Genomic DNA, 19750 nt, shown 5'->3' with positions numbered 1-19750 from the left:
AATAAAATATAATAGCAGACCATCCTTATTTTTTTACATTAACAGGTCATGGTTATACTGAGTCAATCTATCCTTTGTAAATACAGGGCTTCTTTCCTTAATTTAACATACCAACCTCTGCCTGGGCAATACTTGGCAGTAATATTTAATTTATAGATAAGAATAATCATACTTGGCAATACTCCCCAAACATTGGCAATACTTTCCAGTAATATTTAATTTATACATAAGAATAATCATACTTCTGATACATTCTAGCTGTATTCTCTGCCCCCCCCACCAGAGTTGCATTTGGAAACTGCAATGGATTAGCTGTGGTGGATTTTATACAGAAGACAGTACTGTTAAGCATGGGGACCATGGATCTATATAGATCAAGTGACATATACCAGCGACAGCCACGCTCTCCTAGGAGGAACAAGCAGTTCATTGCAGGTAGGAAATAAAACAAGATGGGTTATGAACTGGTTTACTCATCTGTTTTCTTATTTTCAAATTTGTCTTCTCTAATATTATTCAAATGTATGGTAGTATAAACTCCACATGATTTATAATATCACATAAGTAAAATGAAATGGACAGAAACAAAGTAGAATCTTTGAAAGGTAAGTGAGGTGTTAAAAGTCAACTATGTGTTGAAGTTATTTTAGATTGCATTTCTAAGAAATAATACAATAACGAATTTTTAAATGTAAAAATGCTATTAAAATCATTGTTCTTTGGTTGAAAATGCTGCCTACAACTTTGTTATAAATATGGCCCCCTTTAAAAGATAATTTAAGATCATTTACTCCTCTTAATTTTATAAATAACTACATATTGTAACTGTCACCTTTTCCTAACAGATGATGACTTATTGGAAATGTCTTCAGAAATACAATAAATATCATTAATCTTTTTTAAAAATGCCATGAAAATTGGCATTCCCTTTTGACAGGACAAATAAATTGATTTATCATCAGAAAAGAAAGAAATATAAGGTTAACTTGGACATAATGTAAAATTTTGATGTACTAAATTATCTAAAAATTTACTAGAATTTCAATATATATCCACATAAATCATTTCATAAACACTGTCAAAAGTATATGTATTTTTTTAGTTTTCTAAAGTAAATATTAGGGAAAAGTTTTGCAGATGACAATTATTCTATAGTAATCTGTGTTATTTTAGACAATTTTTTAAATTTTCTACTCTCTTTTGCTTAAAACAGTCAATTGGATATTTAGGTCTTTACTGAACATACCCATGCAAAGAATATTTCATAATAAAAATTATAATCATATATGATGATAGTTCTTTTTTTCTAAAGTGCATTTATGCCAAATTTAACATTTAAATATGATAACAAATTAATTTTTCTTTCGACTAATAAAATTGAAACACTGAAATTTTCCTTTCGTTACCCTTACTTTTTTTTTTTTTTTTCAGAACTGGGATTGAACTCAGACTCTTGCACTTGCCAGGGAAGCACTTATTCCACTGAGCCATCTCCCCAGCCCCTGTTACCCTTTCTTTTATTAACTTCAATTACTAGTTAAGATCCTTCTTAGGAGCACAAAATTTCTCCTACAGAATCTGAGGAGTTGTTTTAGGGATCTCAACTTTTACCAATATTTTAGGATAACTAGAATTTTAAAGTTCTATGTGCTCTGTTTTCACCAATACTAGATTTTTAAAGAACAAAATAGAAATTCTACATAAATGTACCATCAAATTCCCTCATGATTGGGAAAAAGAAGGTTGATTTTTGAAAGTTCATGGTCTCTAGTATAAAAAGATGTCAGGATAGTAAGTATGGCATCATTTGCAAAGCTGAAAACACCAATCAAAAAACTTTTGAGTCACCTGACAGCATGAGTTTTACTTGCTGACATGAATAGTGTGGTGAAAAAGTCAGTATTTTTTTCATAGAAAAACTAATTTAATTTAAACTTGTTAAGTCTCACAAATTAGTGCGACAGTTTAGAATTTTCAGGACTTTAAAATGGGAAAAAGTATCATGAACTTGGTCTATATTATACAAGTTAACTGCAGTGTACTCACTTTATATTATAATATGAAGAGTAAGGCCTAAAATCCCTCAGTATACTTTTTAATTGCTAGAAGATTAAAAGCAATCATTTTGGACCAGGGAGATAGCTGAGTGGCTTAAATACCTATCTGGCAAACTCAAGGTCCTTGAGTTGATTCTCAGTACCAAAAAAAAAGACAATCATTTTTATATTAATGAAATAATTTCTACATATTACAAGTCAAGTAAATGTACATATATGAAAAATATGCCATCATTTTCTATATTTGATTAAATAAAATTGCTACAGCATTTTCATCATTCATCTATCACCTCTTTCTAATTGATTTATTTTTTTAATATCTCCTTTCTGATTTGATTACCTAATCTTGCTGCAATTTCTTCATCTTGGCTGTTCTAGATTTTGGTATGATATCACTTCCTTTCACTTTAGACTATTTTTCTCTCTTTCCTGTGCCTGCTGCTGATGCTGGTGTTCTGGCATGTTCCAAAGACAACTTTTGCATGCGTGGCCTGTCTAACTTTTATCCTGATTTAACGAAACGGATCCGTACTTCCTATCAGAGTAAGTTTTATAAAGGTTAGGCAAATAGCATTTTTGAGTTGTAATGCTTGACTTAATTTCATATATCCATACTCAGTAATGTGTTTTTTAAAAAAACACATTCAACATGCATGCAAGTTTTTGTTTTTTATGTAAATGCAACATGATAATTTTAAAATAATTATATATGCATTTTAAGTCATCACTGTCATTAACTCATTTATTCATACTTTTTGATTCAGTGTTCATATCAAACCCTGCAGACTATGTCCTTTCAGTCAAAGAATCACTGTCTTTTGTTTTGAGGACTAAGCGTTATGGTGTCTTTATAAATTAAAAAAGAAAACTAATAAGCTATATCAATAGTTAATGATTTCTTACTTTAGAAACGTACTTTTGTCCATTTTATAACATTTTTATAACCAGTAGCATAATATTTGTTTCTAACTAAGTTCCTAATTTTGGATGCTTTTTATAAAAACACAAACCCAAGTCCACATTCTCATACATTAGTTTTAGGTTCAAACACTATGAACAAGGAATCTAATATTAATATTAACATTTCTTATGCCAGCAAATGCACATCTAAAGGTGACTGCAGTAAAAAATTCTAAAAGCAAGTACAAAGTGTGAGGATTAAAGCTGTTTGTGACTGGAAGTGTAGACCATATAAGTGACAAGGGTAAAATATATTGACATGAAAAACATTTATATTAATATATTATATAGAAAATTAAGTTGCTTATTAATATATACACAATGACCTTATCTTTGCATAAAATATGCAAACATATATACGTTTGTTTGTGTATATATATACCAACACACAAATGTTCATACAGGTATATTGTTTATAACCTGAATTTCTTCAGACCTCACCAGTTTATTCATACTAATGGAATCACATCAGTTACAAAACCTAAAATTTTACTTGTTTGTACCCCTAACTTAAGTTGCCTCTCTGAAATCCTTAAAATTTTTCTTTAATGATCAATAATATATTTGGCTAAAAATATTGCCTAATTTTCAACTGTAGCAATGAACCCATTTGAGGTTATATCCTACTGTCTCTGTTTCTGATGCTTGCTTTCTTTCTTTCTTTCTTTCTTTCTTTTTTTCTTTCTTTATTTTTAGTACAGGGTATACAGGATGTACATGGTCTCACTGTGTAGATCAGACTCTTAGTGATCCTTCTGTTTACAGCCTCCCAAGTGCTGGGATTACAGGCATGTGCCTCCACTCCTAGTCTCAATCCCCATCTCAGCTTTCCCTGGGGGCAGGACCAGCCCTGCAGGCCTGGGGATTGAACTCCTGGCCCCGTATCCACTGGGCTATTTGACCGGTCATTTCTGATGCTTCATGTGAAAACACTGATGCATATCTTGGCTTCTGATGCTCCTAAAACAGAAAGCTATTAGATATTTTGACATTTCTGGACACTTGAAAGTTATGTAAATTTTAATTTAACTAATAACGTTTTATTGTAACACAGCCACACTCAAAATTCATTTGCATCTTTTCAGTGTCTACTTTCGTACTACAATGGCAGAGTTAAGTAGTTGCAACAAAAAGCACATAGCACACAAGGCCTAAAATATTTACTATGATATTCTTTTTTTTTTCTTTTTTAAAATGTATTTTGTACAGGGTCTTACTATGCAGCTCAAACTCGTAGTGATCCTTCTGTTCTCAGCCTCCCCAGCACTGGGATTACAAGCGTGGGCCACCACACCTGGTCTCTGTTGCTGGCTCAGGGAGCCTGGGGGTGGGGCCGTGGTATGACATGTGGAGGCCAGGATCGAACCCTGGTCCTGAGCCTGTCTAAGCAGATGCTTAGCCCACTGAAATATCTTGCTGGCCTACTATGATGTTCTTCACATAAAAAATTTGCTGGCATTTGTCCTTTACAGTACCATTCTTTTATATCCATCTCCTACAACTACATAAAGGGTTTCAGCCAAAATCTTAATTCTAAATAGTCTCCAAAATGTTTGAATTCCAATTTGGCTCTCTGAACCTAGAATCCCTCTGTATTATATGTATGTGTATATTCATATTCAGTGCAGTAGGAAAATTCCTAGAATTTAAGAGAGGGTTTTACAAATTTGTTCTTTTACCTTTATTATATATTCTAATTTTTCTATAGAAATATGTAATACTTTGCATGTAAAAAAACAAAGAATATCCTGAGGATAAGAAATGAAGGAATTCTGCCATGCTGGCCATCTTATAAAGGTTGAAAAAGTTTTAGGAAATGATCATTAATTTTATATTCCCTTCAGAATAAAATATCAAAGCTTTTATACCTTTATTTATACCCCAAATACAATTCCTGTTTAAATTCAAAATGGATATTTTTAATTTTTCCATAAAAAATACTTCACTTAAACCAACTGTTTTTATCTTACTATCCTTATGTTTTATGCAGATGCTTTCCTTTCTAGAAATGACCTACTGCAAGTTGACCTTGTCCTGCCACCAGAGCACTGCTGGGCTAATTTGTTTGCTCAAATGTGTGTGGTAACTGTGGCATACAGATAGATGAGTATACAGTAGTGTCTGCAATGTTTGGATTCATTTGTATGGCTACTTATTTTTAGATTTAGTCTGTACCTTTATAAATGCATGGGAAGGATTTGAAGAGCACATCAGTTAAAGATTCTAAATTTGAATTTAAAAAATACTAGTAAGAGGGCTGGCAGTATAGCTCAGCAGACTAAGTGCTTGCTTAGGTAAGCTCAGGAGCCAGGATTCGATCCCTGGCTCCGTATGCGGCACCAGCCCTGCCTCCAGGTGAGCTGAGCTGGGGATGGAGTCCAAGCGCAGTAGCACATGCCTATAATCCCAGCACTTGGGAAGCAGAAATTAGGAGGATCACTACTAATGTGGGCTATTACATTGTAAGACCCTGCACAAAAAAAAAAAAAAAAAAAAGAGAAAGAAAAAGAAAACTTAAAAAAAAAATACTAGTAAGAAAAAAAAGGGAGAACATTTTTATATTCTCTATATCTAGCACAAGTTATAAAGTCAAGAGACAAATGATAATAGTAAAGCAGAGTATGGGAGCAGACTATTTATTCTCCCATGAAAAGCCAGGGCAATTTTCAAATTTCATAAAGGAAAGGGCAACTAACTTCTATTACTGAGCTCACAAGAATTTTGCAAAATCAGACATAATTTATTTAACCAGCGTTATAATGTTTGAAAACAGAAACAAAAATCAAGTCATTCTAAGGATTCTCCAAGTTTCTACCAGTGGTCTCCATAGTGACCATATAATGTGTGGTATGTAAAACCACATGTCCTGAAGTTTTCTTTTCATGGTTAGTATTATGTGTTATACAAAGAGGCTAATTATTAAATGACTCCAATTTATTCTCTGCAGTTTGCTTTTAGAATAAATTTTATTAAAACTTTGTTTAAAATTTAGCTACTGGATAATAGCTGATTATATTTACTTAATCTTATATTAGTATAAAAGAGACTTGCAGTCTTTTCATGAATTACTTTCTGTCAGAAAAGCCTACTTATCCTTGTTTGAAGAGACAGAACTAGCTTCTAGTAATGGTTCCCACTATTCTGAGATTGTGCTAGGCAATTTGACTCAATTTTCTATTATTTAATGAACATTATAACCTTTGGAGATAAATGGATATTTACTAGCATAATCTTCTATAGATTAGAAAATAAAAATTGAAAATAATTAAATTATGGTCTTCAAATAAGAACAAATTTATGCCTGACACTAATGACCCCCCCCATTGTGTCCATATGATTTCTAATTGCCCTTTAAATTTTTGTGTATATTGGAAACCAAATCCGTTACTCTACAATCAGAAAGCATTTTTCTCCAGCTTTTACCTACTGTCAATGAAATAACACTTAAAAATGAAACAATTTGAAATCATTTTCCCAATTTTAAATGAAAGTGCTAAATAAAGTGCTCTCTGAAGATCACTTATATGTCTAAACATTTTTATCTTCTATTTTATCCCATTATATCAACTTTGCTTTTTAAAAGTATTAACCTAATATTTTTATATTGTGCAGAAACATCCTGATTACAGTTTTCCTGGACTTTCTGTTATTTACTTTATTACCTTGGTCAGGCTCAAATAAGTGGACCTTCCTAAACCATTTAATTCTCATCTGCAAATCTTTCATATCATAAAATAATAAAATTGTATACATAAAATGTTCATATTTTATAAATTATTTGTAGAAGCAATGAGATACTTTTGAAAGATGTGGCATACTTGTACTGAGACGACTTATATCAAATTCCACTTTTGCAACTTGAATGTATGAAATTTTTTCTACTTGAATGTATGAATATATAATTTTAAGGAAGAAATATAGCTCATCCTTTCTTTCTATATAAAATAAGTAAAAATCATAATCTTTGCCTTCTTTTGAGAGTTGTGGAATATGCATGTTAATCTTTAAAAATTACTTCTATAAGTATTACATGTTTATTAGATAAGATAAAACAAAGGCACAGAAAAGTAAAATGACTTTCCTACTATAATCAACAGTGTATCAAAAGGATAGTGCTAAAGTTCAATTGTCTTACTGTATAGTGCTTAACTCATGATAATGATAGAAATTTTACTAGTTAAAAACTGATCATGTATCTTTTAAGATAATGGAAGTTTGAAAATATTTTAAGGTAGTGTCTGAAAAAAATTACTCTGTATAAATTTCTTTTTCTTTTTTTTGCATTTTACCTTTTTAAAAATGAATTTTATTAAGAAACAAATAGCAATGAGACAGTTTCAAAACAGGTTAGTAAGACAGTTACAATAATTAATACATTGCATATTGTTGTTTTTGTACTGATTCTTCATAGTATGAGATGCAAACATGATATCCTGTCCAAACTATTAGTACAATTCTTTCTTCTCATTGAATTAAGAGAAAGTAGCTGTATATTTGTCCTATTTGTATAGACAGATACAAAATGGTCTTTCATTTGTATCCCCTTTTTTGTTTATTTTTGTCAGAGATGGATAATCCATTGCCATTTAAATAGTGTAGGTGCGTGAATTCGACAAAGTAATTCAATATACTCCAGTAGTTCATAATAGTAGTGAGTTATCTGTAGGACTGGCAATGTCAGATATTGTTGATTTGAGCCTCTCACAGCTCAGCATATTAATATGGCTTTACTTTTTATACCTTGTTTTTATACTTTTCTGCTGGATTGTTAAGACCAAGATAAAGCAAGACCTATATGATAAGAAATGTAACTTCTGTATCTGACAAGGTCAGTCAAATCCCCTCAGGATTTAACCTGAAACCCTGTACCACAGTTTGTAGATCATTTGTCAGTGTCAGCCATGTGGATGAATCATAGCCACTGCTTGACCAATTTGCTCTCTGTGAAAGCCTAAGAGAGTTTTTTCTCCATGTCACTCTCCTTAGGCACACTCTAAATCATCAATCACTTTCTTCTGTGTCCCCATAATCTCCTTGATCAGAACATTTAGGACATCACTGAGTTACAGAATGTTACAGTACAGGGTCACTTATGTCCTGAGTCCTCACTAACCTTAAATGACTAGGGACCAAATGTCAGCTGTCCTTGTAGCTCTTCTTTGTGCTAATTTTTGGTCTCCAAACTTAGGTTATTAACCCTCCAGAAGAGAAGCTTAATGATATTGTTACCCTATAACATAGGCAGTTGAGCTTAACCTCAATATCTGTCTGAATATCAAACATTAGACATAACATGGAACAGGTATTTTCCATCAAGTATTAAATGTTATACTCTAAATACCTACAGATTGTGAAGAAAAAATATTTTAATAAAGTAGGAATAAACAATTATATATTTTTACACAGAAATTTAGAAATCTAACCATATACAACATTGTAGCAGGACAGTCCTATGACTTTTTTAGTCTCTTTTTTTCTTTTATTACCCTTTTTTAAACCAACATTTACTTGAGATACCAGAATTGATATATTAGAAATAGTACATATTTAGAAGACCAGAATGACAGGCATTCCAAACATGGCCCTAGTATTACACTTTTATGCAATAAAGAATTCTTTGGAAAATCTCTCAAGCCCATCTATTCATATTTCCTTTACTTCATTGAACTTTTTTTCAACTTACAGAAAGGTAGCATGTCCTGAAACATGAAACAGTAAAAGAAGAGAAAAAAGAAATCTAAGAGATCTAACTTAGAGGGTAAATAAATATTTCTAAATGACTAGAGATAGTTCAAAATAGAAGAAAAATAAGAGAAAGACCTAAGAAAAGTATCTTTTTAAATTTTTTATTCATTTTATTAAGGGAAAAAGATAAAATAGCAGTGAAACAGTTTCAAAACAGTTTAGTAAGACAGTTAAAATAATTAACATATTGCATATTGTGGTCTTCGTAGTAATTATTCAGAGGACAAGATGCAGACATATTTTGTCTAAACAATATTAGTACAAACCTTTCTTTTCATTGAGCTAAAAGAAAGTATCTGTGTATCTATCCTAACTATATTGTATATACATGTATATATTGTTCCCTACAAAACAGTCATTTATTTGTATTCCCCTTTTTGTTTTGTTTTATCAGAGATGGGTATTCCATTGCTGTTAGAAAAGATGTATTTGGAGAAGTCTTTAAAGGACCTTTTCATACTTGATGCCAGTCCAAATATTGTAGGTGCTTGAATTCATCAAAGCAACCCAATATAGTCTATAATAGTAATGAGTTAGCAGCACAACTGGCAGTTGTCCAAAGTTGTTTATTTGACCCCTTTACAGCTCAGCATATTAATATAGCTTTACTTTTTATACCTCGTGATTATACTTTTCTGCTGGATGGTTAAGACTAAGTTAAAGCAAGACCTATATAACTGAAAATGTAATTTTTGCTCCCTGATGAGGTCAGTCAAATCCCCTCCAGATTTATCCTGGAACCATGTATAGTACCTTGTGGATCTTTTGTCAGTGTCAGCCATCTGGATGATTCATGACCATTGCTTGACCAATTTGCTCTCTGTGAAAGCCTGAGAGAATTTTAAGAAAGACTATCTTAAAGGAAAAATCAAAATATCCTAAACCATAAATAGTGGAAAACCTTGAAACACTATTGGACAACTACTGGGACAAATATTATTTTGTAAGCATTAATTGTACAGTGGTAAGTGAAACAACTATGACCATTTTTCCATTTATCATAATCAGTATACAGATAAATATGTAGGTATACTATAATAATTCAAAAAGGTTAGCAATGCTGTGATTTTTTAAAAATTAGATAAAAAGGGTAAAGTTAAACCTGTTTTTCACTGTTGCCACAGAAAGCCTATCTGAGGAGAAAATTCTTAACTGAAACTTTCCAAGATAAGAAAGAACCAGTTAACATGGTAGAATAATAGGTGATTGATTTCATCTCCTGTCTGCTAATAACTAAAAACAAACAAACAAACAAAGACAAACTGTTTTAAGACACAAGACCTGAACCAAGTTTTAAAAATTTTATCTGACAGATGGGAGCAACAGAAATGAACCTTGTAATCATCAGTTACATCTATGTATTGAAAAAGTTGCTAGACTATGGAAGAGGAGGGGAAATCCAAATGGAAACCAGTCATCTCCCTGAGCTGCACAATTGAAGATAAGAAGCCAGGGGAGCCAAAGCAGCTACAACTGACAAAGAAATAATTCTAGTGATTTACAGACTTCATTGACAAAGAAAACAAAATTCTAGCAGTCAGCCGAGGTAACTCCTTAAGGAGAGTACTGATCAGCACATATGAAATTTAAATAACCAAATAAAAATGGGTAATAGATTTTAATAAATAGTTCACAAAAGAATACAAATAGATGTTGAATAAACCTATAATATATATTCCAAAATATCATTAAGGAAATGTAAATTAGAGATGTCAGGTGATACACATTTATTAGAGTAGCTAAAACTAAAAAGAATGATCATACCAAATTCTAGTGTCTGGAGGAACTAGATTTCTCCAGTTTCTTCAAGTGTTAAATGCACACCTATGATAAGATCTAGCCATTTCACTCCTTTTTACCCTAGAGTAACAAAAGTCCATACAAAGGCATTCATAGCAGCTTTATTCATAATAGTCAAAACTAAACCCAAATTTCTCATGGGTCAATAAACAAACAAATTATACTCTATCTATACAATGATACATTAACATGTATACCTGGCAGGGGAAATACTATAATCTCAAAGTGTGAAGCCTATCCATTGCACTCTGCATGTGCTGACCCCTGAAATTTCCTTAAATGTGGAAAAGCATAATTTGTGGTAGAAAGGGGAAGGAAAATACAGTAACAGCAATAAAAATGTATACATTGGCCAGGGAGATAGCTCAGTAAAATAAGCACTTGCCTGACAGGCACAAGGACATGAGTTCAATCCCTGGTTCCACCAAAAATAAAAAATAAATAAATAAAATATATGCATTGTTGACCAATGATGCATCATGGATGAAAATCAAATAATTGCACTGAGTAAAGGAAGCAAAAAGGAGTATACATACTGTTGATTTTATTCATGTGAAATTTGAAGAAATAAAAGTAATACATACTATATATATAAACTAATATATAAAATTGCTAAATTCATAGCAGCTAGAAAGCAGATCAGGGCAACTGTTCCAGAGAGGAGTGAATGAGGGCCCATGTATAGTCCTCAAGAACATGCCTCCATGACCCACCCAGATGCATCTAGGAGGGAGTTTTATTAACATGGTAGGTGCTTTTTAATCTAATGGAGTTGCTAAGAAAGGAATTGATAAAGATCCATAATATAGAGTACATTCTTAAAAACACAAGATAATCTTTTAAAAATATAACTATTAAATCCCTATAAGAATGATCAAGAAAAAATAAGCATGTATTATCAATATCACAAATTAAAAAGGCATCATGATGGATTCTAGAAACATTAAAAAGAACAAAGTAACTTTATCAACAATTGTGTGTTTAGAAATTTTTATTTAGATAAAATTAAGAGGTATTTTAAAAAGCAAATCTTACCAAAGTTGACACCTAATTCATTGGAAAATATAAATAAATTCCTGTTAATTTTTTTTTTCATTTAGACTGAGATATAGCTCAGTGGCACAAGCATTTGCCCAGTAAGCACAAGGTCCTGAGTTCAATTCCCACTATAAAAACATGTTTCTTCATTAAAAATTAAATAACCTCACAAAAGACTATAGGCCCTAGATGTCTTACTGATTAATCCTGTCACACATTAAAGAGAAAGCAACGTTAATCTTATGCGCACATTTCTACAAAAGAGAAAACTCTTTCCAGTTGTTTATCTCAGACCAGATCATTTTCTCAGTTAAATAGTCCTGCATATGAAAAATTTATAGTTACTACTATATTTGGTTGTTAAATACTGAATGCTTCCCCATAAAATTGGTAAGGAGGGAGGAATGTCTGCTCATTATTCAGAATTTTATTTGGTGATTTAGTAAAGGCAAAAAGCAAGACAAAAATTATACCTAAGATTGTAAGTAAAGTATTAAATGTATTTACCAATGATACAGTATGGTGATATGGTACATAAAAAACTTAGGGGAATCTATAATAAAGCTGCAAAAATAAAAAGTGAATTTAAGAAGATTAAAGAATATATGTCAACATATAAAGGCCAATCTCCTACATAATGGCAGCCAGCAACTGGGAAATAAACTTTCTAAAATATTATAGAATAGACTTAGATAGCAGCCTGAAGAGTGTCATGGACCCACAAACCTCTTCCTCAGGAAGGGAAAAGAAAACATTTGAAGTCTTAAAATTGTTTTAAGCTCATAATCAGGAAACATGGAAGGAAACCTATTGAGACTTAAAAGTGAGAATCGGCCTCCAATTACCTATAACTTAGTCAGATTTCTCTACCTCTTTAAAATTGCCAGCATTTTGTTTTTGCTCCAAATCCAAGTGGAAGAGGCCACATTCCTAGTGTGACCATGAAGTCACTGGATCCCTTTCTTGTTCCACACATGACCAAGCTCTACCCCAGACATGGCCAATCCAAAGTGCTGAGATCTGATTGCTCTCAACCTATCTTTCTCATAGAGTATAAGTTTCTTGCAAGGACTTATTAGTTAAAAAGAATAGAATAGGGCCAATGAGATAGCTCAGCAGACTAAGCACTTACTTAGGAAAGTGCGGGGACCAGGGTTGGATCACCCATAGCACATGCTGAGCCAGTAACAGAGACCAGGTGTGGCGGCACTTGCCTATAAGTCCAGCACTGGGGAGTCTGAAAACAGGAAGATCACTACAAGTCCAAGCTGTGTAGTGAGACCCTGTACAAAAATAAAATAAAATAAAAATAAAGAACAGTAACTTAGAAGCTTTTCCTGGGAAGAGCAGCAAGAACAGAGAAGTCTGAAATTCTTCTTAAATGAACTGACTGTATTTGAAACAGAGTGGGGAAGACCAAGGGAATTCTTAAGAATGGGAATTCTTAAAGGCATCCTTTGAGGGCATTCTTAAACCAATATTAATTTAATAGTAATAAAATTGCAGGAGGTGAAAACTGCTCTTGCATAGGAGCAAAAAATCTAAATTATTGGCAGTAGTTTGCCAGTGAAAATAAAGGAAAAAGATAGAACCTTCATGGGGTTTAAACAAAATTCACAGACTGGCCTACAGAATGACTTATGACCTAATTTAATTAAATTAGATCAGAATGCTGTACAATATCAGTGCCATAGCAAAAGCAATAGCACAATCACTTAGCTGTTTTATGAAGTCTCAGAATTATATATAATAATAGTTGGTCAATTTAGCAGAGAGACTTAGGAAAGAGATAGTAAAAAAATCATACCTATAATTATCGCTATCTTAGGATCTCTATATGAACTCAAAGCTGGCACCTTCAACAGAAAAACACCAAAATCTTTACAATATAGATGAAACAAACATCAGCAAAATAGTCTATGTCACTAAAACAAGCAGATGATAATGAGAGGTGGAGAACCAGAAGCTACTATCCACAATTGTATATTACCTAACATGTTCAGTCTTTAAAACGTTATGAGATGTGCAAAGCAATGAGAAAGTGTGATAAAAAACATAGGATAAAAGGCAAAAGTTGCCTATGAATAAACCCAAATGTTAGATTTTAAAAAGTAAGACTTCACATTAGTCATCATAAAAATGTTTAAAGAGCTAAAATATCCTAAAAATTATGTATAAACCAGAAAGATATAGTAACAATTATATATGTACCTTATAAGACTTAGAAAATGCATAAAGCAATACCTAATAAAATCAAGGGACTTAAATATAAAGTCTTCGAGTTTATCATTCTTTATAGCTGAGTAATACTCCATTGTAAATACTGAGGGAATGTGACTGACCTTGTCAGATACAAAAGTTACATTTCTTCTTATATAGATCTTGCTTTGCCTTGGTCTTAACTATCCAGCAGAAAAGTAAAATACCGAGGTAATAAAAGTAAAGCCATATTAATATGCTGAGCTGTAAAGGGCTCAAGTCAACAACTTCTGATGTTGCCAGTCCTATGGATAACCCACTATTATTATGGATTCCTGGAGTTATTGGATTATTTTGCTGAATTCATGCACCTACAATATTTAAATGGCAATGGAATACCCATCTCTGACAAAACTAAACAAAAAAAGGGGATACAAATGAAGGACCATTTTGTATCTGTATATTCAAAATAGTTAGGATAGATATACAGCTACACTCTCTTAATTCAATGAATAAGAAGATTTGTTCTAATAGTGTTTGTGGATGAGATGTCATGTCTGCGTCTTGTACAATGAATAACCACTGACACAACAATGTGAAATGTATTATTATTGAAACTGTCCTACTGATCGGTTTTGAAATTGTCTCATTGCTATTTGTTTCTCAATATAATTATTTAAAAAAAGAATTATAATAGTATTTGGACAGGATGTCATGTCTGCATCTTGTACTATGAAGAACCACTATGAACAACATGCAATGTATTAATTATTGAAACTGTCCTATTAATTGGTTTTGAAACGGTCGCATTGCTATTTGTTTCTCAATAAAATTAATAAAAATAAATAAATACATTTCTAATAAATGAAAGGAAGGACTGGCAAGTGCAGGATCCTAAGCTCAATCCCAGGTACCAAAAAATATAAAATAAAAGGAAGCAAATAAAAATGAACAGTTGATTAAAATTGGAGTGTACTGCTTAGAACAGTGCATAAAGGACTAGACAGAAGAGCAAACAGGAAATAGAAAAAAAGAATTCCACATACAAGACCTTCCTTTTGAAGTCTACAAAATATTGTAAAAGGAAAAAGTTAGAATTTCATTTAAATGAAGGGGAAATACAATAATTAATGATTGGAAGACTCAATTTTTAAAAGGTATTGATCATATATAAATATAAACAGAATAATCCAAAAATCTGGCATATATTTTATAGAAATTTATAAAATGATGTTAAAATTGATAGGGAAATGCAAAGGAAATTAATTTATAAAATACTTGTCAGAAGAAAAAAGTGGAATATTTATCTAAATGACTTTAAGAGATGCTATAAAACTACATTAATTATAAGAGTATGCTACTAGAAAAATTAATAAATCAATGATTGGAGAATACAAAGTCCAGAAATAGACCCATTGTTTTATGTTATGCATAAAACAATGAAAAAACTTCTAATAATCATTTAACAAATGGGCAAGCATTTGTTATGTTGGCAAAACAAATAGAAAATGGGAAGATGAACCTTAATCTCTACCTCATGCTATAATAAAAATTATCTTTTCATAAATGATAGACCTAAAAATAAAGGTAAAACAGATTCTAGAGGACAATATGGAATAATACTTTCCTAACTAGGGATTGATAGTGATTACTTAGTGATAAAAAGGAAATCACAATAAAAGGAAAAAATGATAAATTGTCCTTCAAGTAAATTTCTAATCATCAAAAGGTATCATTAAAAAAGAAAAATAATATGCTGAAAATATGCATAATATCTATTTCTGATAAAGGACTCCTACCTAAAATGTATTTTAAAATTGCTACAACTATATAAGTAAAGCACCTGCTTAGGCAGGTTTAGGCAAAGTACAGGGGCAGTGGTTCAATCCCTGGCACCACATGCAGCCCAGCCCCACCTCCAGGTGGGCTGAGCCAACCTCAAAAAAAAGACGTTAGGTGTGGTGACCTGTAGGCTGTAAATCCCAGCACTTTGAGAGCCTGAGGTGGGAGGAGTAGAAGATTCAACCTAGTCTGGACAATTTAGCTATTTAACAAGATGCTGTCTCAAAAAAATAAAAAATAAGGGCTGGCGAAATAGCTCAGTGAACTAAGCACTTATGTAAGTGGAGGGGCCAGAGTTTGATCCCTGGCACCACATGCCACACTGGCCCCACCCCCAGGTGTGCTGAGCCATCCTTGGAGTCTGGGCGTGGTGGCACACACCTGTAATCGCAGCCATATGGAAGCAGAAATCAGGAGGATCACTATGAGTCTGAGCTCCATACTGAGACCCTGCATACACACACAAAAAACCTTAAAAAAAATAAAAAGGGGCTCGAGATTAGGAGTTTAGTTCAATGTGATAAACATAGACTGGAATCACCAGTACTACTAAAAAGAAACCAAAGACTTTTTCACACAATTACTATAGAATCACACCATAGTAAATAAAGACTGGAAGACACTTAAATGTTTTGTAATATAAGAATGTTAAGTAGAAAATCTAGTATTTCCTTATAATGGTTTTATAACATGTTGGTCACAAGAAAGTTAATTTTAAGATAACACTATATGTAAAAATATAAATATGATACTTCATTGAATTAAAAATGATCATGAAAGGAAGAAAATATTCCCAAACTGTGATTAAATTATGCAATTTTTAAATTCCCCTTTCACTTTTCATAAGTTTTACAGGAACAAACATTACTTCTATAGTCAGAAAAAACTTACGAATTTTTAATATTACTTCAAAAAATTATATAATATTGAATGGTGATTAATGTGAAATTTTTACTATATGGATTGGACACATTTTTTTTTCTTTCTGCATTTTAGGCAAGGGTATACAGGTGTTCAGGGTCTCACTACTAGATTGGATTTGTAGTGATTCTCCACCTCAGTGTGCCCCAGGGGCAGGGCTCACAGGGCAGGTACAGGATCAAACCCCCAGGCAGGCACTTTAATCCACTGAGCTATTTGGCAAGCCCTGGACACATTTTAAATTGTCACATGAAAATAGTTTTGCTATTATTAATTCTGTGTTGAACAGAAAAGTAAGCGAATTCATAAGTTGCTAGGGAAAATAAACATTTCAACAAAAAGTATACAGAAATAGAAAATGTGATTTTTCTAGATAAATGAAGCTTTGCTCTTTAACCACAAAAATTATATTTTAAATTTTTGCTATAAACCTAACATATATTTTATTTTGTACCATACATATTAAATATATCACAGTGACAAAACATAAACTCTCCTACCTCTTAGTTATATAATCTTGAGGAGTTTATATAGCAGCCATTATCTCTGTTTTCTAATCCATATAATGGATATAAAAATGTAACTTCTCTCATAGTATTGTTACATGTGAAAGAGATAATTACTGTTACAACAAAGAACATATGGAACATTGCACATTCAATAATTTGATAAATGACTCAATAGTGAGATAGTCAAAGTCTTTACAAGAACTGTAAACTTCTAACCTTTCCTTTCATTAAACAGTGTTAGGTAACTCAGTGCTATTGTTAAAGTTCTTCTCTATACCTACTTCTATGTGTTGTTCCAAATTACTTAATGTTTCTAGTTCAGAAAGTCCCTTTCTAACTTGCTGTTTCTAATCTGTTGTTTCTCATTTGCTCTTGTCTTTCCTTATGACAAAGTTTATCAAAAACAACTTTCAGGGATTGCCTATGTTGTTTCCATAGCAACTCCATAGATTAATATTTATTGCTTATTATAAGTTTTCCTATTCAATTTATATGTCTAAGGTAAAAGTACATTCCAGATAGATTGATGAATATCTACTTCCAGATTAATACTAAAACTGATATTAGTGAATTATAAATGTTTTATGATCATAAGCAGAAATTTAATGGTTAATGAGAATTAAGTTTTGAAAATTTTCAGTGACATAAAAAGTAGAGCAAACAGTTGCCTATAATTGATATACAAAGTTTTATGAAATAATTAAAATATTCAGGCAGAGTAACATAGGATATAGTTATCTGTACCATTTTATGCTGCACATTTCATACAATAACAGATTAAATATACTATGATAGTCACAGAAGATTTTAAGAAGGTGCAAATGTTTTTTCATCTCATATATTTACCATACGTTTTCTATATGAAGATACAAAAAACTTATTGTTGTGTTACAGTTGCCTCTAATTCAGCAATATCTGGACAAGTCTGTATCCCCAAGTAATAGCCCATACAGCCTGCTGCTTAGAAGGCTAGACCATCCAGGTTCGTGTAAATACAAAGGAATTTTGACTTGTAGATAGTGACAACTGCAAAATGTTTATTAATCTGTTGCTTCTACTCTTGTATTTGTTGGGACAGCCATGAAATATATACACTGTAATGATAGAAGCACAATACAAAAAACCACATGAAACAAGCTAAAAAAAATCTAGGTTTGTTTACATACACAAATTGTAGAATAGAAATTAAAAAGTTAGAAATTTCTTACATTTCATTAGAAATAAATGTAGTGGGGCCAGGGAGATAGCTCAGCGGCATAAGTACCTGCCTCGCAAGCACAAGTACCAAGTTCAATCCCCAGTACCACAAAAAAAGTACTGTTTTTTGTAGGAAAGAATTCTAGCCATGAATTGTGGCATATAACTGTAATCCTAACACTTGGGAAGCTAAGAAAGGATTTCTGGGAGTGTGAGGCCAGTTAGGCTGTATAGGGAGTTCAAGGCCAATCTGAACTATATAGTGAGACCCTGTCTCAATAAATAAATAAACGAATAAATAAATAATAAAGAATGTTATACCATGGTATAAGTCACCTTCTAAGTAATCCTGTACTTTTATAAATATGAAATTTAAAATCTTAGTACTTCTTTTGCAGAATTGGGCATCTCGAAAGATCTTTTAAAAACCAATAACCTTTTCTCCTGAAGTAGAGCGTTTTATTGTATCTTTAAAACTCGTTTATATTCATCTTTATTCTTGGTGTATGGTCTAATAAAACTATATCTTTTCTTAAAGTAGCTAACTCATTTGAAAATAATAGAAGGCTTTTATATCTTTCTAGCATCTATGTTTAATTATCTGTTTTATACCATTGTATTTTCAGGTTTGACTGAGCTGAATGACAGTCCAGTGCCACTGGAACTTGAACGCTGTAAATCTCCCACCTCAGGTAAACATGATCGGCATTTTTCAAACTTCTCATGATTCACTGCCATGATTATTGTTTTATTTTATAATTGTATGATATAAAATTCATAGTTTGAGTAATTATATTTCAGCATTATATTTCAGCTTGTGAAATTTAACCAGAAACAAATCTAATTTCAGAAATGAGTAGATGGGCTGGGAAGATAGCTCAGGAGAATAAGTGCTTGCCTGGCAAGCTGAGGGTCCTGAGTTCAATCCCCGGTACCACAAAAAAAAAAGAAGAAAAAAGAAAAGAAATGAGTAGAAATGCAGTGATCTGTTGTTGCTGAACTCAACTCATTCCAAATTCATGTCCAAAAACCAAAAAGTTTGAGAAATGAGTATTTTTTAATAATATAATGGAAAACCAAATAATTGGTTCTGAGGCCCCAAAACTTAATCTTATAAATTCACTTTTTCACAAAAAAATAAAATGAAAGAAATCATTTTTCTAGGACTTCAATAAATTTCACAATTTCTTTCTTTAACTGTTTCATTGTTTTCACAGTTTTCCTCTTAGCTTTATTGCTAGTATCACTAAATTTCTTTGGTGCTATGGTTATAATATTTTATACAGATAAAACAGAAGAAGGGCCAGCGAAACAGCTCAGTGGATTAAAGCGCCTGCAAGCAGGCACAGGGGCCAGGGGTTCAATCCCCAGGCCTGCCACACCGGCCCCACCCCCAGGGCGTGCTGAGACAGCAACTGAGACTGGGCATGATGGTGCGCACCTGTAATCCCAGCTCTTAAGAGGCTATAAACAGGCAGATCA

The 19750-nt window shown here is 32.2% G+C and overlaps 1 protein-coding gene across 1 annotated transcript in view; it reads left to right on the top strand.

The window, feature by feature from the left end:
- The window catches only part of Stxbp5l (syntaxin binding protein 5 like), a gene marked incomplete at its 5' end in the record, with an annotated part of 350429 nt that overhangs the window by 244640 nt on the left and 86039 nt on the right, over window positions 1–19750 (top strand). The window contains 2 exons of the mRNA XM_023702208.1: window positions 284–435; window positions 18895–18960. Coding sequence (XP_023557976.1) covers window positions 284–435; window positions 18895–18960 — 218 coding nt within the window. The remainder of the gene's footprint in view (window positions 1–283; window positions 436–18894; window positions 18961–19750) is intronic.

This window comes from Octodon degus, unplaced genomic scaffold (assembly GCF_000260255.1).
Source record: "Octodon degus isolate 3935 unplaced genomic scaffold, OctDeg1.0 scaffold00147, whole genome shotgun sequence".
In the NCBI taxonomy this organism is placed as follows: Eukaryota; Metazoa; Chordata; class Mammalia; order Rodentia; family Octodontidae; genus Octodon; species Octodon degus.
The sequence above is the reverse complement of the archived record's forward strand: the minus strand, read 5'-3'. Positions and strand labels throughout refer to the sequence as shown.